The sequence below is a fragment of the Rhopalosiphum padi genome, chromosome 4, assembly GCF_020882245.1.
Source record: "Rhopalosiphum padi isolate XX-2018 chromosome 4, ASM2088224v1, whole genome shotgun sequence".
Lineage (NCBI taxonomy): Eukaryota > Metazoa > Arthropoda > Insecta > Hemiptera > Aphididae > Rhopalosiphum > Rhopalosiphum padi.
This window is the reverse complement of record NC_083600.1, coordinates 4040097-4067899: the sequence shown is the minus strand read 5'-3', so window position 1 is coordinate 4067899 and position 27803 is coordinate 4040097. Positions and strand designations below refer to the sequence as shown.

Genomic DNA, 27803 nt, shown 5'->3' with positions numbered 1-27803 from the left:
TAAAAAAAAACGATTAAAATAGTCAAATAAGATATTATTTTTTAATACAAAAAAATACAATATAAAAATGTAAATATCTTAAATCTAAATAATACTTTAATAAAATATTTAATGCAAATTGATCTTAAAATAACAAATCTTAGTATAATGACTAATTATTAGCAATGTATTACAATATAACTTGGGTATTGGAATAACTGGATGCTATACCCACAGTGTTATTTCTATATTGCACACACGAAGGCGCAACATAGCAAATCTATGTATTGGGTTCTTACTACAATTTATTTATAGTTAATATATAAAAGTATTTTTACAAACTATTGATTTTTTAGAAAAGAATATAAGCTTTGTTTGAGTAAAGATTTGTTTCATATATTTATTTTAAAACAAATTACATGAATTTGAAAAAATAAATTATTTAATAAATTTATAAGTATTTATTAATAATTTAAAAATAAAAATCTTCACTCAGGCACAACTTATATTATTCACTACAAATTCATTAATATATACATTTCCTTTAATCTTAACTTTAAATAAAATATAGTAAGAATCCTGTGCACAAATTTGTTACGTTAAGTAAAATATAAGATATAAGATAACATGTGAGTGTAACATCCATATAAGTTACTTTATTTTAATTGTACATAAAAGGAAAAACAAAATTGAATTTTTAAATTTTCTCTTAAGAACATAATTTATTTAATCAAGGAAAAGTTATAGAAATTGTATCATTTTTAATCTTTGCGATTATAAAACACGTAATAAGTAAAAAAAAACAAATAGTTTTGTAGTTGAACATTCGTGAATTATACTGTACTCACATTACACAGATATAACACTAACAAAATATAATGACTGATTTTCTAAAACTAATTAATCCTAATAAAATTTAAGTCAATTAATTCCTAAACTTAAAATTATATTATTGGAATGGTTAAAACAAAGTTTTGATGTCATAGTACAAACAAATAAAAATTATAGTAAGACATTACTTAAAAATAATTATTAATTAAATTACTAAGTATCTAAGTTATAAATTAATCACAACCATATGTTTTCACAGTAGTGGTATTAACAATGTTTTACATCATTTATTAACCATTTTTGTTCATCCTACATTTAACTGTATTGCTTTTGTGTAAATTAAACCAATATTTTAATTTTTAATCGTAATTATACTTGACCTTCAATAAATGTTAGAATTCAAACATGATAGCAATATAAACTTATACTTACATATTACCATAATATTAAAGAAACAAAAGCTTTTTCATTTAACACATTAAAAATCTTTTTCTCGTTGAGAGGATTTCATATTGAGAATGGGTTGATTGATTTCACCTAAATGTTTACGAAGTAATGCAAGATGATTTTTAACTTTTTGCATATTTGGATCAATTATTAATGCTTGTAAGTAATGCATTTCTGCAAGATCATATTTTTCCCAACGATGATACAAAACTCCTATGATAATTGAAGAAACAATAAATAATTTAAAAAAAAAACACAAGTTAAATTAATACTTACCCAAATTTGAATGATATAATGCAACTAATACAGTCTTAGAAGTTCGGTGTTTTAGTTTAATAGCAGCCAAAAAATGTTTTTCAGCTTCTACAAATTTATCTATTTTACCTAATATGTTGGCTATATTAAAATGTAAATTTGGTTCATTTGGTAAAATAGTAAGGGCTGTACGAGCTACATTCTCTGCTCGTTTTAATTCACCAATTGACTCTAGCAGTACAATCATATTATTCCATGAAATTACATGTGTTGGCTGTTGAAATGTAGCATTTTGCCAAGCAAATAATGCCTTTGTCTTCTCTCCCATTTCCAAATACTAAACATAAAATTATATTATATGAATAAATACCATCAAATATTTCATAAAGGCCTCACTAGATTTCCCAAGTTGAAGTAGCAATGAGGATAGCTTTTTCTGTGTTGTAAGGCTGTTAAGTATGCATCTTCAGCTTTATTATATTCGTGTTGAGCAGATAATACAATACCTAAATTCATCCAAGCAGCAGCAAAATCATTTCTAAATAGAAATAATTAAATATATTTTTTATTCCGTGCATAATACTAATCTTTAGTTATAATTCACACAATATTTAATATTAAATAAAATATTCTCATTATATTAAAAAGAAGTTGTTGTCACTGTCTTGCAAACAATTCACATAGAAAAATCTCAATACTTAAACATATTAAAAATGTATTACTTAATTAATGCCATCATACATAATTAAGGAAAGTGATCATAATAGTACTATAAATATAATTCCTAGCTAATGCAAATGATTATAAAATATTTTAAGTAAAATATTAAATTCTTTTCTCACCTAATAGTAACAGCTTTTTCTAATAAAAATCTGGCTTCTTCCAATTCATTTTTATCTTTTAAAATATTTGCTAAATTATTCATCGCTTGATCATACCTTGGATGTAATCTAATAAATAATACAATTATAATACCAATAATTTACTTTTATAAGAAATTATATCATATTTACAATAGTGCATGTTTATAACGGTCTATCGCTTCTTGTATATGTCCAATATCGGCTAAACTTTTTGCTAAATTATAATGTACTTTAGCATTCATTGGGCAAACTTTTAATGCACTTCTAAACAAATCTAATTCAGTATTCCATTCTTTACTGCGTTGATATGTCCGAATGGAATGTACAACAATTAATAGTAAAATGCACATTCTAACTACCTAAAATACAATGAATAAAATATGAAACCAAACAAATTTTTATACAACAAATATTATACCATAGATTATAGGTGTTAAACTAACTTACTCTTTTAATAAAATAATTTAAACATAATCTCCTGATACCCAAGACTACAATTATAATAAAACCAGCAGAAGGCAAGTATAACACACGTTCTGCTATGACAAACCCAACTGTAAACATTAAATTTGAAGCAGGCAAAAATGATAAAAGACCTAATAGAAATCCCATTTGTATTTGTCTGAAAATAATAATATAATCATAAATATTGATTAATAACAACGATATATAAAATCTGGAAAAATATACATACTTTATATCATAGTTTTTTGAAAATAGAATTTTATAAAATATTAATACAAGAATGGTCCAAAATCCAAAAACAATGAATAATCTTGGATCTTTAGGAAATGCATTCAAATATATCAGAGGAATACAGCCCATTGACCAATCAAAACATAGCCAAACAGGACATATCATTATCCAAATATTAATTAAATAGATGTAACTGTAATTCACAAACTGAAAAATTGTTAAATATGAAACAAATACGAATTAATAAAATCTAATTGAAAAAAAAAAAATGAATAAATAATTAAGGTATGGTGTGACGTAGTGTTTGACTGTAGTCTTCCGTTGCTAGTTCTTAGGTAAGCTATCTTAGTTTTTAGTGACAAAGTCATGTCTCATATATGAAAACACGCGTTCCAAAAACTTACCCTGCCGTACTCCACCGAAACATGAAAAAAATATACCACAGCTAACGGCCATAGTTGCCAAAGCTTAATAAAATAAAATAAAAAAAATTATAAATTTGCTTACTCTTTCAAATGGTGTTGTTAAAAATGATGCAGGATTATCAATTTGTTGGAAAATAGGAGGTGATCCCATAATAGCCCATCTACCATAAAGAATAATACAAAACCCAGCAGTTAATATAAACAGCCTTTCTATTGATTCCTTTTTAAGCAATCTAATTATTTTTGAGATTTTCATGTTTTTCATAATACTTTGAAATGTGATTTTGTTAATTACAATAACTTCATACACACCACAAAATGCCTGTAATCAGGTATGTTAACATAATTAGTTTTATTTAATCATTGAATTTAATAAATTCATAATAAAAGGTCCTACCATAATCATAAGTCCTTGTTCTTTGCATAACATAGCCATGATACTTAAGACACAACAAAATAATGTAGCTATTATGTTGGTAAATGTATTTATTTGTTTAGCTTTTGCTGTTCTATGATAAATAATGAAGACAAGAAGTGACAAACATGCACTAAGTAGATCAGCACGACCGACTATACCAGACACCTAAAAATAAATAAATCAGTAGATAAATAACTTGATTTCCTATTATATTTATAAATTATAATATACAAATATGGAATAAGAACATACTACTTCTGCGTGAACAGGGTGCACTGCAAACATGAGAGCAGCTAAAAATGAAGTCTTAGGTGCATTTCCATTAAATAACAAATTATAAACATGTAATAGTTGACAGGAGACAACTGCATGTAAAATTATATTGGTGAAATGTAATGACTTTGGACACAAATGTCCATTATTAAACCACACATTAAACCTAAAAACAATGAAATCAATAGTTATTTATTAAATAAATTTTAATAATTACATACCTAAAGGACAAAATTGTAAGCGGTCTATATGATTTATGACTAGCGTGGTTTGTTAGTCTCGTACCCCAAAAGTCGTGGCTAAAAATTTTAACAACTGGTGTTTCAAGGTTCACATCATGATTATTTACAACTGCCTCAGAATCATCAAATACAAATGCACCATAATACGAGTTACCATAACATAATATAGATACAAATGCTACTATTAAAATGTACAACCATACTGGAAACTCTGGAAATCATAATATATTGATAATGATTACATTATTTAAATAACAACAATATGAATAAATTAGTATTAAGATTTAATTGTCTAACTTGGAATTGGTAATTTTGAATCCCAAGAGTTGTCTGTTGATTGCTTGGACTTCATAATCAATTCTTTAGTTAAATTTCAATGTTAACTGCTATTCAACTCAGTATTCTCAAAATGCATACTAATAAAGTTGCATGTCTGTGGTATAAGTAATATTTGAAACATATTTAAGGTTTTGAAAGAATTGTAATTAAAACTATCGAAAAAACAAAAATAGACAAGTCATTGAATAGTAAAACAACTTACACTTAAAATATTAATAGAAAAACAAGAATCATGCATACTTTTCCATTCTCCCTAAACTTGACGTTAATGAAAAATAACGCTTCCAAATAGGTTTCATGGCAATATATATTTTAATTGTTTTGTCGCAACAGCAGTAAAGCAATCCATTTAAACTGCAAATTGCAATGACAATTACAGATAAATGTTTATACTTTATAGTGTAGTGTTTTAGAAGTAGTTTTATAATAAGTCATTTTACTACTTTAGTAGGATCTATACGATTTATAATCAGAGTATCAGAACACTGGATAGTGAGTCTGACTACTGAAGTTGAAGTACTAAATTACTGAATACTGACCACAATACCACATAACATCAATATATTTTATTATTGTAATTCATAAACTACTTAATCTTTATCAACAATATGGCTAGATGATAATATGTTATCGTTAATTTTTTTCCATATAACTTTATCTCGGACAGTTCGGCCCCCAAGATAACAATCAGACTTTTCAACCAGAAATTCTCATGGAAGAAACCACGATTTAAGATACTATCTTAAATCATGGAAGAAAGTTGGGGCCGAACGATATTAATGCTAGTGTATCAACATTGAAACATAAAATTTCCCATTTTCCTAACCTACCCTAACCTAACCTAATTTATGTATTTTTAGTTGTGACCACAGTTAATATTTATAGGTTAGGTTAGGTTAGGTTATATCTGTGGTAGGTTATATTATATGTTCATATTTGTGGTTGTGACTCGTGATAATAGTCCAGACGCCGTTTAAGTGTTTAAAAATTTATATTAGTTAAAAGAATATCTTAACTTAAAATATCCTCTAATTTCACATTGATTCATGGTCATGAACACGAAGACCACGACTTAAATTGATTTGATTGATTTAAGGTTATGTACACCGTGTCATCGTGTTCATCTATATAGTACAGTTCGTTACGGCACTCAACAGTTATTATATTATTTTATTTATACATTTCATATACCTATTATTATTAAAATGGAACATTTTAATCCACATCATGTTTCTTCATCTGTTAGAAAAAATCTTAATGGACAAGTAAGCATACAAAATATTTATGTTATAGTTGAATAAAAATGTTGAATTATTTATTTTAAAATGGACAAATCACAATTGTCTTAATTTAGGCCCTTACACACTAGGCAAATAGTTGGCGCGCAAACGCAAACGCAAACGCGAATTTTATTCGCTAGAACACAAAGCTTACACACTATACTATTTTACGCGGTTAAAATTCGCGCCAAATCATCATTACCTCGTGGTTACTGGTTAGTCATTCCGCTTGGTTTTGCTACTGTTCGTACATTTAAAAGTTTTTTATTTATAAATATAATTTATCATTAAAAAATGTTTTTTTTTGAGTCGTGCTCAGTCTATGTGCCTTGCTTATAAATTTTATTAGAAAAAACGAACAAATAGAGACGTTATTGTGTCCTTCCCCTTGGCCACTATAATATTATCTATAATAATTAATAAGTAGTTACTAGTTAGTTATAATATATTTTTCTTATATAAATAAAAAATTATATTATATTTTTTTCCCAAAAAAGTACCTATTTGAATATAGAAAAAAAAAAATGTTTACTTGTTGAATTCTAAAGCATTTAGAATACGGATCTGGACATTTTGGCGTTGTCATTTTAGATTTTTTTTCATAAAATTATTTTAATCACATTTAGATATTATAATATTTTCTATCTGATATATTTATGATTGTCACAGAATAAAAAAAAACATTTATCAATGTTTATCTCACTCTCGTGGATTTCGTATACGTATTTAGTATTAACCTAAAGTGGCCGAGATACCTTCTTTCGTCAATTACAAACAGGCAAAGGTTCACTAAAAAAATACATAGATGTCGATGAATGTATTTTAAAATTAGTCAGTTATTATGATAATCGTAATATTAAAAGTTTTTTAAGAGGAATAGCACATAATTTAAGTATGATGAATTTAATATTTTTATTTATAATTTTAATCGAATTCTCATTCTTCTTGTTTTAATTAAATTTGTATTTCATTTAAAGTATAAGTAGCTAATTATATAATTATATTTTTATCTATTTCTTTGTCTTATCAATTATAACACCTATATTTTATAAAAAAAATATATAAACTTTTAAATATTATATAACATATAAATAAACGTTAAAACGGTCCTACGCCAAAATTGCCGCACCGAAATATCTTAAGCCGGTTAGAATAGTATTCAAATATAAAACAAATAGCCAATAGGTACCTATTAATACACTTTTATTTGAATACTTCACAAACCTGTGATGCTTTATTCTTATAACTTATAAGTGTAATAATAGAGTAAATATAAAGAATATAGCTATGTTAACCCAAGTTCTTACTTTTTACTTTCTTCTCGGTTGTTTCAAGTTTATCAAAATCATTTAGAGTAGCCTTTGCAATTTTTAACCAACTCTTTTGTTTTTTAATTTTTTCGTAGTACTATTTTGATTCTAAATATGATATATAGATCACACAATATATTAATTTAAATAATCATTTTTTAGATTCAGATTGGAGCGATGAATGTTTTTGTAGAAAAACTTACTATATGAAACCACAAAAAATGTATACCTACATAGTAAAATCAAAAAACCTTTTGAGTGTTAAAAAATACTCACCTAAATTCCAGATTGAGTTTTCTTGGAATATCTCAATAGGTAATAAAAGATTCTAGATCAAAACTAGCTGCTCATATTGAAAAACAATTTTAAATTATGAAAATTTATACTTCAGACGATCAGACGTATGATGTACATAACGTACTTACCACCAGGAACGATCTATCAATAACTGACCACTAAAATTTCAAATATTAATATTTTGATTTTTTAAATTATTTTAAAATAAAATATTCGCGGAAACGCGCGCGAACATTCGCCCAGTGTGAATAGACACGCAGTCAAAACAACGTGTTTAATTTTAGCCGTTTTGGGGAATGTTCGCCTAAAATTAAACATGCGCGATCGATGGCGGATTTTATCCGCTTGCTTTACATAGTGTGAATGGTCTAATTTAATACAGGCTGTTTAATTTTAAACGAACGTTCGCAGCGATTTAAAATTGCGTCCATGCGCGAACTATTCGCCTAGTGTGTAAGGACCTTTAAATTATTATTTTTTTTTGGTACTCGTTCTTCCGTGTTATTTCGACTACTTTGGGTGCACAAACGTGTTATCTCGACTATCAAAATATTTCCAAGACTACCTATTATAATCACCTGTGTTATACAATAAAATTTAACTATTAAGTAATAAAAATAATGAATATATGTAATAGTATAAAACATTTAGTTATGGTTAATATTTTTAGGAGGAAATAGGTTTTAATATCCATTCAAATTATGTTAAATGGTGCATCGTTTGCAAGATTTTGACGCCAAACAAATTCGGTCAAATATGAATCCAAATGATGGCTACTTTGCCGATCCCCAAAGGCGTTCAAGCTTTTGAGTGAATTAAAAAAAATCATATTGACTAGACAGAATAATATGGAATATGGATAATAAGACCTTAACTAATTAGTTTGTAGTAAATTGTATATCGAAAATAAAATAAAATTGTACATTACGATGATACAGAGGTAGTCTTGAAAATATTTGGGTAGTTGAGATACCTAGATGATTCTAACAGGAAGTCTTGGAAATATTTTGGTAGTAGAGATAACACAGAAGTACCATTTTTTTTAAACATTAAAAATATGGGAATAATTGCAGTTTAGCTACCACGCGATTTTTTGGAATTTTTTTTTTGTGAAACATGTATTTCATCTAATTAAGAACGATGATGCAAAAAAAAATTAGGTTAGGTTAAATCCTTAGTTTGGAAGTTATAGCGTTCCGAAGTTTGCGATTTTACGTTTAAATGCATGCGCGGAATTCTGTACTTACTGTATTGCCGCGGGCAAGTCTACAACGAATTTTTCATATTTTTTTTGGTTGGTGTTTAAAATACGTGTTTTACATGCTGAATTCAAGTGTTTGAAAAAATTTTCGGAAACTTACCGTTCAAAAGTTATGGCAATTCAAAGTTGCCTTGATTACGCGTGTATTGGTACTCCGCTCCGCAAATCGAAAATATCCCTCGACTTGTGTAAAACCACCTCGGGTGAACCTTGATTTTCATCAATATTGTTTCTATGTAGGTACATTTATTGCCAGCGTGGTCACTCGCTCGTTGCGCTCACTCGGACAATTGAAAACGAAAATATCCCTCGATTTGTTATGCAACACCTTCTCAAGTGGAGGAAGGGTTTTAAAAAATGCATTTTTGTTCCACCGAGTCACCGAGTATGACAAGTAGTCACTCTCTTAATAATATTATATAATATAATGGGAGCGACTAATTTTATATAAAATATATCTGAAAAATATAACAGTAAAGTATATATAGAGCGATTAAACAGTGTTAGTGGAAAATCGTTTGCACCATCGTTTTGAAATACTAAATATACACCCCCCCCACCCCCGAAAAAAATTCGGGAATTTTTGAACTTCAAACCAAAACCAAGTATTTTCTTAACTTAGTTGAAATACATGTTTCAAAAAAAAATTCCAAAAAATCACATGGTAGCTAAACCGCAATTATACCAAAATATGTCAACTAGATTTTTACATTACATTCATTTTTATTAAAATTAAATATATTTAATAACATTAATAAGAATATTAAGTTTATAATTAATTATTTGTAGCGAAATTTATATTTAATTTGTATTTTATAGTATGTTAATAATTCTCAGTGGAAAATTAATATCATTGATGCATACAAAACCAAATTTGCGGAACAAGCAAATATGCCAGCAAGCCAGAAAATGAAGTACAGAGATCTAATTAAATCCATATGTAAAGAAACCGGTATTAGCCAACGAAGTATTTCAACGATTTTGTCCGAATACAGAAAACACGGTACTGATTCAATATCTCCAAATAGAAAAATAAATAGACCGACAATAATCGAAAAAGTTGATGACTTTTATAAAAACGAAATTCGACAAATCATACATGAGTTCTGGCTTCGAAAAGAAGTACCGACTACGATGAAAGTTTTAATAATAATACATGAAAATTCTATTTTTCCGAAATTTTCTAATAGTTCTTTTCGCAGAATTCTTAAAGATCTTAATTTCGAATACACTAAAATATCTCACCTCAGTTACAAACACGTTCTAATTGAGAAAAGCGATATAGTTTTGAGGCGGCGAAAATATTTAGAGTCAATAAAATATTTTCAACAACAAAATCGTCCAATATATTACTTGGACGAGGCTTGGGTGAACAATGAAGATAATGCTGACAAAACAAGCATCGGTCGTTCAGTCATATTCGACGATACATTCCTTCAGAGGCTAACCACTGTACAAAAACACCAGTCGAGCAAAGATATTAAGCTTATTTTAATGCATATAGGTTCGTCTGAGGGTTTCGTTGATGGAGGAGGCCTAGTATCGTATTTAGAATCAAATAAAAACTGTTCAGATTGCCACAATGCCATAATAAACGGCGATACTTTTCACGGTTGGTTTACGAGTATATTACCTTTATTAAAGAAAAACGCTGTGATCGTGATGGACGATACGCCACACCATTCTAAAAAAAAATATTCATGTCCGACATTTTCGTGGAAAAATCAAGAAATCATTAACTGGTTGGAGGCACGAGGAGAAATAATTGATTTACCTTTAGTCAAACAACAACTAATGGAAAAGGTTGACAAACTTAAACCTCTCTTTGATTCATATGTTATCGACGAAGTAGCGAGAGACGACAATAAAATTGTACTGCGAATACCCCCGTATCATGACGAGCTGAATCCCATGAAGTTAGCGTGGTCTGCCATAAATAATCACGTTCAAACATGTCGCGCTACAAAGAAACAAATGAACGTGTCAATGTTACTAAATGAGGGCTTGGAACAAGTTACGCCTATTATGTGGTTTAACTTTGTTAACCGCGTCAAAGAGGTAGAAGATAAATGTTGGAAAGTAGACTTCATATCAGATGAATTTTTAGACAATGATCCTGCAGAGAAAGCATCAGACGACGTCGACATAATAGACTTAATTGTTTCCGAATCTGATAATGACGAGTGATAACTAAAAATAAAATTTTGTATCCTGTTAATTAAAATAATATTATTATATTTTAAATACATTGAATTATTGAATAGTACATGACTATTGTCTATTTGTTTATTAATACGTTAACATCCTAAATTTAAATCACTACGTACACACAATTGCCACGGTCTAAAAACAATAAAAACAAATATGACGTTCAGCTGGTGAGGAGAATTTAGTCCTGCCATCGCCATGACAAACCGGGGTCGGGGGTCATTTGTGATGTGCGAGAAAGTTCCATTTTTTCATAGCGTGAATTTTTTTTTTCAGTATCTTACTTCATACTAGTTGAATAAAATCAATACATTCATCGCTCTGCTTGTGAGTGTGCATTCTTGGTGTATCACTTCGAATATAAAAAAAATATACATTTTTATAACGTAACGAATACACGAATATTTATTATTTCTAGTGAGATAGATGCTGTTTAAGATGACTATTTTCTAAATAGTTGGTAAATTGTCATTTTTTAAGATATAACCATTTTTTTGGATGTTAAAGTTTAGCTCAATACCTTTACAGTCACTATGTGTATATTCCTTACTCATTTAAAAATTGCACTAAATTATGTATAAATAATAAATCACTACTATTATAAAATAATATATTATATATATATATATATATATTAATAACATTACGTCATTACTACTTGTGCCTGAGAAGAAAATTTCTATGGAAAAAAAATAAAGCAGAAAGTAGACCTTAATTATACATACTGTTTTAAAAAACATTGTAGTTGGTACAGAATATTTAGATATACTCTAATTGAATAATTATCTCTTCTATATCTTGACAAGTTTTTCTATAAGTTAATCATTTTGGTTGGTTCAAGGACATAATAATTAAACTATTTGTAAGCAATTCTGATAATTTTAATTTATCAAAATATGGCAAATAGTCCAAAAACTGTAGAAAATAATAAAAATAATTCTAATTAATTTTAACACTATTTGTAACATTAATAATAATAAAAAAAATATACATAATATAATATAATATTAAACATTTATACACTTTATTTCACTGTATTCAATAAAAAATGATTACCAAATACAATACATGTACAAAAATGTATTATTATTGATGTATAAATAATATAAAATGAATACTAAGATGATCGGCAATAAAAAAAATTACAACTACAATAAAATGTATTAAAGGTCTGCCACAAAATTAGGATGTACAACTAATATAGGATCTTCATCTACAACATCTTGTTCTTGTTCTACACCACTGGACTGTGATTTTGATTGTTGAGATAAGGCAATTAATACATTATCCTATTAAATAATAAATATATTTTAAGTATAATAGAACAATATGGTACATTTATTTGTTAATTACTTACATTATAAATTAAACGATCCAATACTTTTTCAATGAAACTTTTCTTTTCCAACAACTCAGATTCGTCATTGATTTGATCTTCAATTTGTTCAAGATACCAATTGACAATGCCACTACGTGATAAACCACCATCTTCACTCTCCCCTTTTTCTAAAACATTAAAAATTAATGGAATTTATTTCTCGCCAAAATTAAATATTAGGGAGCTCTGTCACTGTATATAAGACATTACTAGGACTCGTAAGTAACATTTTGAAAATTATATCAAATGCTATTATGAATATTTAATGAATAGTATCTACAATTATTCTATTTAGTTTTTTCAATTATATTAATTAAACAATATTTTGTTTTTTTTTTTTTAAACTAATTAAAGGTTGAAATTTCCAATTTTTCTTATTTATTTTATAATTATCCCAATTATTTTGAAAAGTACTAACTAGATCCTACTATCATAAATTAATATTTATACTTAAAGTTGAAGATTAAAGCATTTTTTTCTTAAACAAAATGATACACAAAAATAACATATTTTTGATAAGCTATTAATTTATGGTTCCACTTAGAATCAAAAATAAACCAGCTAAATACAAACCAGCTATTCGTTTTTCTTCTTCACTTCTCATATAAACAACAAGCATGTTGGTAATGCGTTTATACTCGTCAAAAGCAAGCGTTAATTTTTTTTTAGTTAATCCTTGTTTTTCTGGTTCTTCTACAGAATCCACATCCATTCCTAAATAACATAATATTATTGACATTTACAAAATAATAAAAAATAATATTGTATAATACTAATAATAAAATCAATTTATTAAAAATACCATCAGCAGTTTCAGGTATTCCATTCAATAGATCATCATCATCGTCATCTAGATTGACATCGGGTTGTTCTACCCGGATTATAGACTTATTAAGTAAATTGAAAGCTTCAGACACGTGTTTAGGCGTTACCTGAAAAAAATTTAAATTTTAAAATCAAATATTTGTTTTCTTTATAGATAAATAAATCATCATTTACATGATCTGAACATTCCATTTTAGCCATTGCTTCAGATAGACGAATTAATGACTCTAATTGTCTTACTGTTATACGCCATGTTGATTTTGTACTTGATTGACTATCACGCTGTCTTAATTGAGTATATGCATTAACTAATTTTTCTGAAGCTTCCTAAGAATTAAATACAAATTAACAATTATACTACCACAACTTTCATAACAAAAAATATACATATATTTTTTTTACTTACGACTGTGAGTTGGGGTTTAAATTGACGAGCAAAACCAATGTATGTTAAAATATCCTCTTGACTATATAATGTTTCAGTTGTATCTTCCATATTACTGTGGATTTCAACAATTGTCTTTGCGATAGCATAATCAACAACCTACAGTTATATGTCATTAATATTATTAATTATTAACACTTAACAGTATTGTGAATAAAAATTATGTTTACTTACCTCACTACATTCATCAATAAGAACATAGAATAAATCAAAACGAGACATGATTGGAGCTGAGAGAGATACATTTTGTTGTAAAGATTTACTTCTATCGTATCGGCCGTTAATAGGATTTGCTGCTGCTAATATTGATGTTCTAGCATTTAATGTTGCTCTAACACCAGCCTAAAACCATACTAATTATAGTTTTTATACAAATTTAAATAATAATTATTGTATTAAAATGTAGTTTATCACAAATATTTAAATAAATATAATTTTCCTATTCCTAAAAAGTAAAAATCCTGGAGGAAAACTTGGTAAGTGCATTCTTTAAATGTACAGACATTTAATTGTGTTTATCTTTATACATATCAATGCACTAAAAAAACTCTTGTCCACTATTCAAAGTTATTACACCTATTTTCATACCCTATTAAGATTAAATTTAAAATTAAACATTCCTTTACATTATTTCAGAAATAAATTGTTCTAATTAGTTTATGTAAATCAAAAATAGTATAATAATTAATAACTAATACATAATATGTAATAGCATATTTAATAAAGTGACAGCCATTGATAATTTAGGTTTAAACAATTCAATAGAAGAAAAAGAATTAATATCAACAAATATTATTTTATACTAATTTTAAGTAAAACCACCTATAAAGAATTTAAAACTTAACTATTCTATTAATTTAAAGATATTTAAATTTGTGTTTGATTTTAGATAATAAAACAAAATATCTTAAATACTATACTTTTGCTATTGAAATGGTCTGTTGTTCCATAGCTTCATGAATAGCTACTTGATCACGTGGATCCATTTTATCAAATTCATCAATACAACACACTCCATTATCAGCTAACATAAGTGCTCCAGCTTCAATAACAAAATCAAAAGATTCTTCATCCCTAACAACAGCAGCTGTAAGACCAGCAGCACTAGATGCTTTCCCAGAAGTATAAACAGCACGAGGACACATATCAGCCACTTGTTTTAGTAACTGAGACTTGGCGGTACTAGGATCACCAACTATACAACAATTAATATCTCCACGAAGGGTAGTGCCTTCTAATGTTGTTTTTGGAACTCCACCAAAAAGCATTAATAAAACACCTATAAATAAAATCAAAAAAATGAAACATTAATTAAATAAATATGTATGTATAAACTTAACAACCTTTTTTAATTTGATCATTTCCATGGATTGAAGGGAAAAGACTATTTATTAGATTCTGGTATAAATTACGGTCACGGTTCATTTCATATATTTTTTCCCATTGTGGCCCAGTCATTTGTCTCTTCATACGTTCAATTGAGTCAACAGTCAATTCATCATTGTGTATTTCTCCACTTCCACCAAACTACAAAATATATTAATTTATTAAATATTTGTTTTCAATTTTAGTTAAAGGAAAAAACAAATATTTGTTATAATTTCTTACCCTTGAACCTGTTACAGATAAACTGCACGCCAAAAATGCTAACTTGTAATTCAAATCCCTGATTCCTAAACATTTTAGTCCTTTGACACCTTCATTATTTGCATCTCCTCGTTTTTGCCCAGAAGCAGATTCAGCTCTGGCAGAAGGTGTGGACATAACACTTACATCAGGGACCACAATCAATGTACCAGTAAAATCATATCTATCACCCGCTTGCACTGTTTCAACATTTTCATTTCTCAGGATAATTTCAAGACTAAATAACAAAATTATTCAAAATATACATGAATAAAAAGTATAGTTTTTATTTTATTAATAAATAATTAGAAATATGAGTTTAATAATAATTTTTAATTTTAAGTTATAATGCATGGTTTCTATCTATATTTAAGAAACAGATAAATAAACTATATCATTCTTTAATTTATAACTGGTAGGTATTTACAATTTTTTTTATTTTAATTATTTTAGTAGGGAATGTTTACCTTCGTGGAATGCTCCCTCGAGGAAGCTCTGATTGACATTCTTGTACTCTAATCTTTTGAAAATCAACAAATCGAGATTTATTAACATTTAAACTGAATCTCTTTCTATTAGCACAAACTGGATTTCGGCATATAGTTGGCTGCGTATACTAAAAAAAAAAAATATTAATAGACTAACATTTTTATGTACAAATTGTGTTTTTATTAATTATTCTGCACATATAATCTTGGTCATCTTATACCAATTTCTTTGTTTAGCAATTGTTTAAACAAGATAAATAGATCAATATTGTTTTATTCAAATACTGAGATAAGAATGAAAAATGAATACTTTAATTTTAAAAGTATATAATACTCTAATGGATATAAATATATAGGAAAGATAAAAGCAATAATTCTTAAAACACTTATAATATATACTTTGTCTACTGTATGGCACTAATTTATTGTAATTATATATTTTTAATGGAAATCCCGCAGTAAATTTCTATGGACAATCATAGAACTAAGTATGATTTATCTTTTATAATTATATATACATTTAGATTATTTATAAAATTATAGCTTACTTTGAATTGTTGTTCAACATTGGGAACATCTGTCTGGCAGTCCTGACAAGTGAAATGTCCAGCTACTAGTTCTGGATGAATAGGATGTGTTCTAATAACTTGTCCAGAAATACGCACCAACTCACCAATTTTGGAAGTTGTTAATTCTCTTACATTAAACCTAGTGGTAACATCTACAAAGCTCACAAAAAAATCTTGCTGGCTTCCTGTAGCTTCAGTCCGATCGATTACAAAATTTCCAACAGCTAAGCACAGAGCTGGATAAACTCTAAATAAATAACAAAGATTAAGCTAGGTATATAATTAAATAATATATTCTAAACAGTAAACAGTTGTACCTGTAATATTCTTCAAGAATGGTGATAGCAAGATTCTGATTGAATTTTTCAACATCAAGGAAACTAACCTCTAATGTGTAACGTTCAGAATTTGTCATCTCAATAGCAGCTTCTAAGTATTTGGGTTCATTAGAACCTTCTTCGACAAATCTAAAGTTTAGAAAAAAATTATAGAACTAACCGTGGTGTAAAATTAAAATATAATTCGAACTTACTCTTCTAAGAAATCTTGAAATAGTTTTTGCGATCTGACTTTCAACTGATCGCGTACCCTATTGACTCCTGTCTGAGTTTCTGCGACATCCATACTGAATAATGGATACCAACGATCAGATTAATATTAACAAGAAATTATTATTGTAAAGTACTCGATAATGTCTATATAAATTTATGAAACACAGACAACGATGAGAAAAAAAGCGAATTATGATTTGGGAATTGACGATATACAAAATAAAATTTAAATGAACACGGACTATTTTCAAAAGCCGGACAATACCTATGTAAGCTAATGTAGTAATGTTAAATTGTTAAGTGTTAACTGTTCGTTGTTGTCTACCAGAAATTGGCGGGAAACTTTATAACCTGTGTAACCATATTTATCTTTTGGTGTACAACTTGTTGTTTTACTCTGTGGTACTATTTAATACCATTACTCAGGTTATAGTAGTACAGTTAAAGATAATACTATAATAGATAACAACTAAAAAATTAAAATAATATATTTATTTAATAAAAAGTACCTACATGTATCTTATTTATTTGTATATTGTGTATTGTCTAATGATTTTACTTTTAATTTTTTTGTTCTGGAAGGAGGAATTATCTTTTAAGGCGGGAGGGGAGTCCAAAAAATTGTGAGTTGGCACGTAGGAAAAATATCCTAGATTTGGAAATACTCAAATACCTATACCTGATGAAATGACGACTAATGGACCGACCCATCATAAGACTAGTGTCAATCTCTATAATAGTCTATTCTATAATCCATAATACAGGCAATACAGCACCACTGTAACAGATCCCCGTATAGCCTCTGCACTGATGAATGCAGAATGGGCGTATACTTAGATGGACAACTTTTTGTGTACCTACCTAAGCTATTAATACTATTTAAATAATATTTTAATACACGATGCGTATTAATACGACTATACCTATTTTTGTTCAGCATCTGTTCCAAACATAAACAGACTAAACATCTTGACAACATGTACAATTATTATACCTACATAGACTAGTATACCTTTATTATACTTTTTACAACAATTTTAGTGTACCTACCTATACTTTAAAGGTGTATATATATGATTTTATTTGTTCAGTTTCCGGACGGAAGGGAGCACCTGTACTTTGTACTTTAGAACGCTTCGACATCTGGTCCATCTGGAACAAGTTTAACTTAGGTTAAGTTAGGTTAACCTTCATCCATGTTGTGCCAAACATGACACAAATTAGTTTTCGTAATATAAGTATAGTTTAAAAATTAAAATTACAACGTTACTAGCTTACTGCACAGATGGCCTGATTCGGTACAAAAAAAGTTAATAATTTGGAAGAAAGAAGACAATTTTAGCAAAAAGATCATAAAATGATGGTAGGCCACGAGGTACATACAGCTATTTTATCTGGCTTGCAGACTATAGAAATTTATTCTTTAAATAATTTTTTGTTTATTGGTAAAGTAAATAAGGATTTTATTAATTTTTGTTTAATTTTTTAATTTTACCTTTCTTTGAATAAAATATAATAAGTACATGATCGGATGATCCCCAAAAATTTCTTGAATATTTAATATAGCCCTTTAAAAATATTGATTGTTGAAAATGAACTATTCAACTATAGATAAAAAATAAACTGCTTCAATAATTATTTTTGTGTGGGATGATTTATGACAATCACATATTTCATGTTACGATAATAAAAACTTGATATTTAATACTACTGAGTACCTATATGGCTATATGCGGTACTTACTAATAAAAAAAAAAAAATACTATCATGTAGGATATATTTTCAAAATAATTTTAAACTTAGGTACCTAGAGGTTTCTAAATATAATACATATTGAAATATAAAATAAAACTATTGTGTGCATAGCATCATAAAATATGCCTACACTATAATGATCGTTTTATTTATTATAATATTCAAATATACTATATGTCTATATATAGTATTGTATACTTAATTACTTAATAACATACATACATTTGTTATACACACATTGTAATTATTATTAAATACATTTTAAAGCCCTTTTGTGTCATTTTTGTCTTTGTTTTAGTAATTACTACTTATTAAAGTGATACAAGTATTAAGTAGATATATAAAATATTTTGAGTGCATCTTCTTCTAAAAATAAAGATCGTATTATTCGATGCGTGCGGTAAACTGGCGTACTGCAAGTCTCCAACGTTCATGGCATATTTTAAACTTTGGTAAATTTTAATGGGATATTTTATTTGAATATTTTTCTCCATGATCTTGGAGATTTTTTAGATAAATCTTTTTTTTTTTGTAGGGGAGGGATAAAATGATATCATGCATTTAGGGTTTTTAGACTTCAGCTTTCGATTATTTCTTAACTTCCGTAATATTTACCTTATTAAGATATACAAAATAGTAAAATACGGAAACGTAATAGGTACCTTATACATAATATTTACTCGTTTTAACACAATCCCGTTTTCAATGAAATGATAATAAATAATAATATATAATGTAGGAAACTGGAAAATTATATATTTATGATTACGTAAATTATATTTTATAGAAAGTGATTAGTAATTTCGTTTTTCTCAATTTAACATATATACGTCATATAATAAATACCTAATATATATATATATATATATATATATATAATATTTATAGGTTTAGTTTATTTATATATAGGTACTATGAAATACTGAATTCCATCAAATCTTGTGATTAAATGAAAAGAATAAGAAATTATTTTTTATACCGAAATCATAATAATTGAGCGGATCTAATGTATAATTTATAATAAATAGATACGTCTACGCGTAATATTATGATGGGATATTTGCTATTTACTATAAAAGTAGCGGTGTATTTATATTTTGGTATTAGGTACTATTAGTTATTCTTTACCATTAGACGCACTACATCAATTCATTAAGTACATAAAATGACACAGAAGATAGAAGTTCAACAAACAAATTACTTTTATACTATTGCTACACATGTACAAACACTACAAACAATAATTATTTTATCAATAACAATTCTTCTGCGAACACATGTAAGTAAAACAGTACATCTATTATACTTTATACTATAGTAAAGTAGTAACTATAGTTTATAGTACAAAAGCTTATATTTAAATAAATATTACATTTTTTACAAATTAATCTACATAACTATCAACTATCTAAAATCTAAATTATATATAATATTTATTCGATTTTCAACTACTCCATATTTTCAAATAGGAAAGTGACTTTAGTTGGTTTTTAGGGGGTCAAAAATAAAGGGTTCCTACATTTTTTACTTTTAACAAAAGGTACTTTTTTTAAAAATAGAAAAAATTATTATAAGGAATAACGGTAAATTTTACACAAAATCAGTTTTTGATAAACTCGATTTTATTATTTTATTATAATTCAAAAACAAATAATCGATGAAATATTCATCCAATATTTAACACTTATATTACATTAGGTCACCCAGACACACAGTGGCGATATACACTCGATACCATCTATAAAATAGATTAATAAGTACATATATAATATATATATTAATTTGATATAGTTTTAATCAATGATATCATATATAGCCGATATAGGTATATTCGAAATTAGATTACACGCTGTTACTATTTAAAAAAAATGTAATTATATAAAAAAATCACAAGTTTTTACAATTTTTTGAGCATCTTCAAATGCGCGTCGTATGTATTTTATATTATTATATTATACAAATACATTATAAATTTAATTTTAATATTTCTTAAAAAAATGATAGCAATTTATTTCTGGATTTATTTCTGTTAAATTGTATGTCAACTACTCAACTCCATAAATTCAATTAAGGTATTCTCAACTAATGTTATCGTAATCGGTCGTAATCCGTGTTTTCACGTGTACCTATAATATTGCCCTCCGTATTCTGTATATTGACGTTGTTTCGTAGTTATATATATGATATTACATTTGGATTTGAAATAAGATTTTTGTTAGTTATGAAATCACGGGGGTAAAATATTAGTGTCCATGACGGGCATGACAGGTTAAAATACATTGGAATAGGTACATATATTTTTGCCGGGACTTAGTCATTTTGTCCGTTAAGAGAAGTTTCACTGTACTTATTATAACATAACAATTCTGATTTTAAATAGGCACAGTCACCATTTTTACACACGGATGTATTTCCATTAACAAATGAAGATTACATGAGAAGATGTGCACCATTTGTAATATGTAATCCAAACTCTAAATATAGAACTTTCAATGGATCGTGTAATAACTTAAGAATACCTACATGGGGCGCATCTAATACTCCGTTTCTGAGACTGCTTAATGCTGAATATAGTGATGGTATGTAATTAGTATTGTATTCGTATTTACCATAGGTACATGATAAATATATGTTTATCATGGATTATTTATATAATTTATGTTTCCTATTGTTTAACTAGCTGAAATGGTTTTTAGGTATTTATAAATTTCGACAACAATCAAACGGATCCCAGTTACCAGGAGCTAGAGAAATTAATACACAATTATTTTTGAACAATCAATGGTACGATTTTGATGAACTTAATGTACTCTTAATGCAATGGGGCCAATTTTTAGCTCACGATATCACCCTTTTAACACCAGATTTCTCTGTTGGTAATGTCATTATTAATAGTATAATAATATAAAATTTAATATTTGATGCTGTAATGTACTTTACACTTTATAGTTAATATCAATGCCAAATAGTTTAATTGATATTAGTAGGTATTTAAAAGCTTGTAAAACGAATGTTAAAATTGTAAAAATATAAAATATATGCTATAATGAATAACATCAATAATTTATTTTTAAATTTTATAGACGATTGTTGTGCAGTTCAAAATGTATCTAAAATACCAACTCAATGTCAAAATGTAATTAATATACCCAAAAATGATCCCATTTATTTAAATTATAACAAAACATGCATGTCATTTAACCGCGCAGTAACATCGGCTAATTTCAGTTGTCAACTGATGCCAGCTACATTTGTTAGTATGATTTAAATACTTATATGTTTAAAATTCTATTAATATATATTTTTTTTAAATTTTTAGATGGTCGAAGTCTCTCAATATATTGATGGATCTCAAATCTATGGATCTAGTGATGCAATAGCAGCGGGGCTAAGATCCTTCATAAACGGAAAACTCCGATCTGATATTCTTAAGAGTAACCAAAATACTCGAGTAGAAGAATTTTGCCCACAAGTGAATCGAACTACATTACAATGTAACTCATCAACAAATTCTAGAGTTTGCTTTCAAGCTGGTTAGTTAATTACCTATATAATTGTAAAACGATTAACTCCTTTTGGTATAAATTCAAATTATTTATTATTAAATTAACATCATAATACATAATATAAATATTATTCTAAACAGTCTAAACTATAATAAATTAAATAATGCCATCACTACTTAATTTTTATAAAATTGTTAAAATTTAAGAATAATAGAATTTAAGTTTGAGTAAAACTTATGAAACTAATGTTTTCGAATGAGAAATGTCTCAGTGGTAGGTAATTAACAAGTATCATACAAATAATTATAATTTATAACGTATTTATATAATTAATATTTAATTAAACTTGTTATTTATAAATATACCTATAATAAAGTTAAAAATTGCGAAATTCAAAGTAAATTTAAATGGGTAAGTATATAATTTATATGATGTGCCTTGATTCTCATTTAAATTTAAAATACCACGCCCTAGAAAAAATGCATTAGAAAGCTTTATTGGTTATAATTGAACTCCACTAAAATCCAATTTCTGAGTTAACAATATCGAAAACCTGCTTTGGAGATCTGGTTACATTGAATTTAGTCAGCTAAACAAAAAATTGGTTCAGAGCTATAAGCATTCATTGGTAGAAATTTAACTTAGACTAACTAAATTATATTCTCCTATCTCTAAAATACATCCAATTGTGTGGTTGTGCCAGTAAGTCTAAATAGTTTAATATAGTAATAATAACATTATTGGCATATAATACATACGCAACTCTATCAAAATATCGTCATTAGAATCATCACTGCATGTCTGCATGTAATAGTATATTAGTTCAAAATAAATTATTCAATTAACCGTGACACGATACTGCAATACAATAGATACAATTTCAATTAGCTAATGAAATCCGAAAGTTCGTTTACAAACACGAGATGAAGTTATAAATCACTATGATAATCCATTATCTGTTAACAATTCAATTATTAAAAATTTATAAAACTAAGTCATATCATATACGTCTCAAACGTTTGAAACCATTGAACTATACGTCTATACGAGCTTAACATTAACACTATACAATCATTAGAATATAAAATATTCACACTATTAAATAAACCCTATATATATATAACACTTTAGTTTGTTTAAATAATAAATGCCAAGGATAATTAGGAAAAAAAATTGTTTATATGAATATTATTTGTATTGTTTTATACTTTATACAGGAGATATTCGCATAAATCAGAATTTGGGAAACGCGCTTCTTCATAATTTATTCTTGAGATTTCATAACCATTTAGCATCCAAGCTGTTGTACTTGAACCAATTTTGGTCCGATGAAATGCTCTATCAAGAAACTAGAAAGATCATTGGAGCAGTTATTCAACATATTACTTACGATCATTATTTACCTATTATATTAGGTATAAGTGTATTACAATTATTTGTTTAATATACTTAACTATTTTATAAATTTAATATTTCTTAGGAGAAACGTACACACAGTATTATGGTTTATTTACTCCTCAAACAGCATACAGTGATAAAATAAACCCATCTACATCTTTAGAATTTTCTGCTAGTTCATTTCGAATACTTCATAACCAAATTCCAGCTCAACTGAAGTATGGTATTTACTATTTACTATTTAATAAGTATTTAAATAAAGTATTCTCTATATAGTAACTATGAAGATAAGTATAAATAATAAAAAATATATATTATATTCGTGCCATATTGGACATAATGTAAACTGTATATAAAGAAATATTTTTATATCTATATTATATCTTTAGGAAACACAACAATTTCAATTATTTATATATTATTATAGTATCTATATCAGATATTACATTATTATTATACTAATAAGTGCCTAACTAAAAATTTAATTTTTTGTAAATTCAAAAGTGAATAGGTATCTAATTTATTTTAAAGATCCTTTTTCCTAATGGCTAATATAATTTTTAGTAATTATGGTATGTATTATGTTATTTCAGAGACGTTTTAAAGTCTAATAGAACGGAACAGTGGCATAATATTTATGAATTTGTGTGTGTTGTATGTGTGCGCGTGGGAGAATACAAAAAAAAATTATAGGCTTGAACAATTCCATTATAACCTAATACTTAAATTATTATTTTATATACACAATGACATGTTCAAACAATTAAGACTAATTAACTGTACAGTATTTATATAAATGTTTAATAATGTAAATTGCGTAAAATTGCTCATGGTTATAAAAATTGTACTTATATGTTTTTACATATTTTCTTAGCTTTATAGATAAAATGTACAAAGTTGCATTTCAAGTTAATTTAACAGATTGGATGGATAGACCTGATTTGTTACCCATGGGAAAAAATGTTGACTGGTTAACGAGAGGACTTGTTGAAACTCCAGGTCGTGAATATCAACCATCATATAACCAATTGGTTAGATTTTTGTTTATATATAATAATTGCATTTATTTAATAAAATATAGAAATGTCTTTTTTAATAATTTAATAATTGCTTTAATTATCTTTAGATTTCGAATTTCCTCTTTCGCTTTAATTTGCCGGACATTACTGGCCAAGATTTATTATCAATTGATATACAGCGAGGCCGAGATGTCGGTTTACCAGTATATAATGAAGTCAGAACTATTTGTGGAATATCACGGGCCAATTCGTTTGATGATTTATTAGATTTAATACCTTTTAAGGTTAATTTTACGATTCACAAGTATAAAATATAAAAATAAATTATGATAATTTATTTTATTATAGGCAGTACAAATATTAAAAACACTTTATGCAACGGTAAACGACATAGACTTACATGTCGGAGCATTACTTGAGATGCCAGAAGAAGGATCCATGGTTGGACCTACCACTAGATGCATATTATCTGATAGCTTTTTTAGATATAGGTATGGTGATCGCTTCTTTTACGATGTACAAGGACAACCTGGTAGTTTCACACAAGGTATTTTATTTCTATTGCTTGTATTACTTTTTCATTTTAACTACTTAATATTTTTTTGATTTTTCAGAACAACTAAAAACAATAAAACAAATTAATTTAGGCCATATTATATGCGCTACAACTAATTTAATTACTCTACCTTTAGATATTTTTAAAAGTTTACACGAGTATGTATAATTTATTTTAAATAATAATAATATTAAATAATTTAATAATTTTAAGACTTTAAAATAAATTACAATGTTTACTTTTGTCGATAAAATTTTTTAGATATAAAGGTGTGTTTTTTGATAACAAAATGCTGGTACTGTGACCTCTGGGGATCAAAAGTAAAAAATTCCCTAAGACTTTTTTACAATCGGGAAAAAAGACAAAAGATGAATTTTTACGAACACCCAATTTTCGACAAAATGTTGTTTTTTTGGTGTAATTCTTGAAATTTTCACCAAAATAAATGTTTATATTACCTTTTTCATTGTATAACAACAATTTCGAAAAATTTTGATTAATTTTGAAATATTTATAGGTATTATCATACCTATTATAATATAAAAAATATATCAACCTACCGTCATATTAATATTAAAATAAATGATTTTATTTAAGTACCTATTACATATATGCCAAAAAAAATAAAATATAGTTTGTGTTGTTTTTGAGATAAGCTATTAGGTTCCGTTTGGAATCGTTTTTCGTATACCTACGAATTATGATACATAATATAATTTTCAAATTTAGTTGCATCCAAAAACCACACAATTTTGATTTTGACCCTAAAAAGGTCGATAGACAAAAATCGCACAACTATTATCGGTTATTTTATAACAAATTATCGCACATTTATAGAGTGGATTAAAACCGCACACTATTTAGTGAGAAAATAAGATTATGCCACTTAAGTTGCCTATCTACTTTTAGGAGCATTTGTTTCAATTTTGGAAATATGTTTACTTGACGGAGATCGATATAAAGTTTTTAAATAACCTCGGCAGTTAGTTTCAGCCAAGCAAACTTTGAAAGTTTTTAATTTTTATTTAAATTAATATTTTAAATTTTTGACTAAATACATTTTTAGTTTTACATTTTTTTAAGTTAATATTTTAAATTTTCGATGAAAAAAATTTGATGAAATATTCAATTATGAGAATAATGAGAATAAATAATTAATTATACATAAACATATATGCGTTTTTTGTTTATCGACCGTTTTGTGGTCGAAATTATAACTGTGCGGTTTTTGGATAGGACAATGTTTAAAATTGTTTGGTTTTAACCTATTAAATGTGAGTGGTTTTAACCTACCAAACGTGTGCGGTTTTGTCCTGTATTTTATCAAAAGTGTATGGTTTTTGGAGTCAACGTCAAATTTAATAAACCCTAAAAGTGACCTACTCTACATGTACTGCAGAGTGGTATTAACTTGACAACCTTTATTATTTATATTGATACTGGAAAAAATATTTTATTATTATTAAAAGTTATTGTATTATAGTACATAACTTAAGTAGGTAATACTGATATATTTAAAATATTTATGTACAAAATAAAATATTATTATTTTATAAAGATTTTTTATTGTCTTGATTCTTGAATACATTTAATAAAATAACTCAACGAAATCAGTACACCTACTGGTTATTATTAAGTACCTAATGATATTTTAATGTATATTATAATTTATATTATGTTTATTATAGTTTTTCTTCGATTAAATGGAATTGTGATGAACACTTCAAAATAGATTTAGAAGCATGGAGAGAATTCAAGTGATAATAAATATTATGAACTTCAAAATCCAATTATACAACAACGTTCCAGAATAACCACCATTGGAATCTAATAAATATGTTGTAATAATATTTTTAAAATGAATCTATATATTTCACATGTCGTAAATAACTATAGTCTATAATTAATGTAAATATTTGTAAGCCAATAGTCCAGATGACGATGTTTTTTAATTGTAGAAATAAAAATAAACAAATAATAAGTACAACAAATATAAGTTGTGTTTTATTTTTGAATTTGTGAAAGATTAAAATTAATTGTTTGCGACTTATTTAGTTTAGCTTGAATTATTCAATAGGTATACAGTTATTAACTAAGGTACAGTAGGTAGACTTTAATTAAATCAAGACTAGTAAATACAATGAGATTATTTGAAAGCATGATCATTGAGCACTACCATTATTTCCTTTAATGATTCTTTTCTGATATGAGGAATTTTTAAGTACCTAGGTACCATATTTCTAAATATCTTATTTTATGCAATTTAAGGAATGTCATGGGGTCTGTAACGAAATTCCAAATATTTTTTTTCAAACGAAAACCACTTTTTTTTTATTTTATCTAAATTATTTATTAAGTCTTTACTCTATATTCTATATATTATTAAAAATTTTGATTTAAACCATGCTATAAAGTTAAATTTTATTTATTTCATTCTAGCATAATTTTAAGCGGACAAAATGGTGTCGTAAGTTGTAACTTGTGACTGTTTTCAGTGTTCATGAAAAAAAAAATTTTCTTCTTATTTCTTTAATTTTTCATTATAGTTATTTCTATTGTTTAT

At 26.7% G+C, this 27803-nt stretch overlaps 4 protein-coding genes across 4 annotated transcripts; 2 read left to right on the top strand and 2 right to left on the bottom strand.

Moving 5' to 3' along the window:
* Positions 1 to 19: 19 nt before the first annotated feature.
* On the bottom strand, positions 20 to 5364 carry LOC132928616 (protein O-mannosyl-transferase TMTC4-like). Its single transcript, XM_060993419.1, has 13 exons — positions 5009 to 5364; positions 4727 to 4920; positions 4409 to 4640; positions 4167 to 4353; positions 3894 to 4079; positions 3579 to 3818; positions 3070 to 3278; positions 2823 to 2997; positions 2526 to 2734; positions 2355 to 2462; positions 1909 to 2050; positions 1534 to 1849; positions 20 to 1470 (listed from the first exon to the last, which is right to left on the bottom strand). Exons 2-13 carry the CDS (start codon positions 4779 to 4781, stop codon positions 1289 to 1291), a joined length of 2241 nt encoding a protein of 746 aa, XP_060849402.1. The 5' UTR covers positions 4782 to 4920; positions 5009 to 5364; the 3' UTR covers positions 20 to 1288.
* Positions 5365 to 5725: 361 nt separating this feature from the next.
* LOC132929852 (uncharacterized) lies at positions 5726 to 11182 on the top strand. Its single transcript, XM_060995461.1, has 2 exons — positions 5726 to 6033; positions 9736 to 11182. The coding sequence occupies exons 1-2, from the start codon at positions 5974 to 5976 to the stop codon at positions 11101 to 11103; spliced, it is 1428 nt and encodes a 475-aa protein (XP_060851444.1). The 5' UTR covers positions 5726 to 5973; the 3' UTR covers positions 11104 to 11182.
* Positions 11183 to 12121: 939 nt separating this feature from the next.
* LOC132929851 (DNA replication licensing factor Mcm6) lies at positions 12122 to 17295 on the bottom strand. Its single transcript, XM_060995460.1, has 14 exons — positions 16988 to 17295; positions 16773 to 16922; positions 16435 to 16702; positions 15866 to 16014; positions 15381 to 15636; positions 15116 to 15299; positions 14693 to 15051; positions 13947 to 14114; positions 13734 to 13871; positions 13502 to 13654; positions 13305 to 13434; positions 13076 to 13216; positions 12482 to 12630; positions 12122 to 12413 (listed from the first exon to the last, which is right to left on the bottom strand). The coding sequence occupies exons 1-14, from the start codon at positions 17077 to 17079 to the stop codon at positions 12288 to 12290; spliced, it is 2463 nt and encodes an 820-aa protein (XP_060851443.1). The 5' UTR covers positions 17080 to 17295; the 3' UTR covers positions 12122 to 12287.
* A 2589-nt stretch (positions 17296 to 19884) lies between these two features.
* On the top strand, positions 19885 to 27210 carry LOC132929432 (peroxidase-like). Its single transcript, XM_060994771.1, has 12 exons — positions 19885 to 20040; positions 21142 to 21340; positions 21458 to 21637; positions 21845 to 22014; positions 22081 to 22294; positions 23485 to 23682; positions 23748 to 23883; positions 24540 to 24696; positions 24792 to 24968; positions 25033 to 25231; positions 25299 to 25398; positions 26929 to 27210. The coding sequence occupies exons 1-12, from the start codon at positions 19927 to 19929 to the stop codon at positions 26999 to 27001; spliced, it is 1917 nt and encodes a 638-aa protein (XP_060850754.1). The 5' UTR covers positions 19885 to 19926; the 3' UTR covers positions 27002 to 27210.
* Positions 27211 to 27803: the final 593 nt, after the last annotated feature.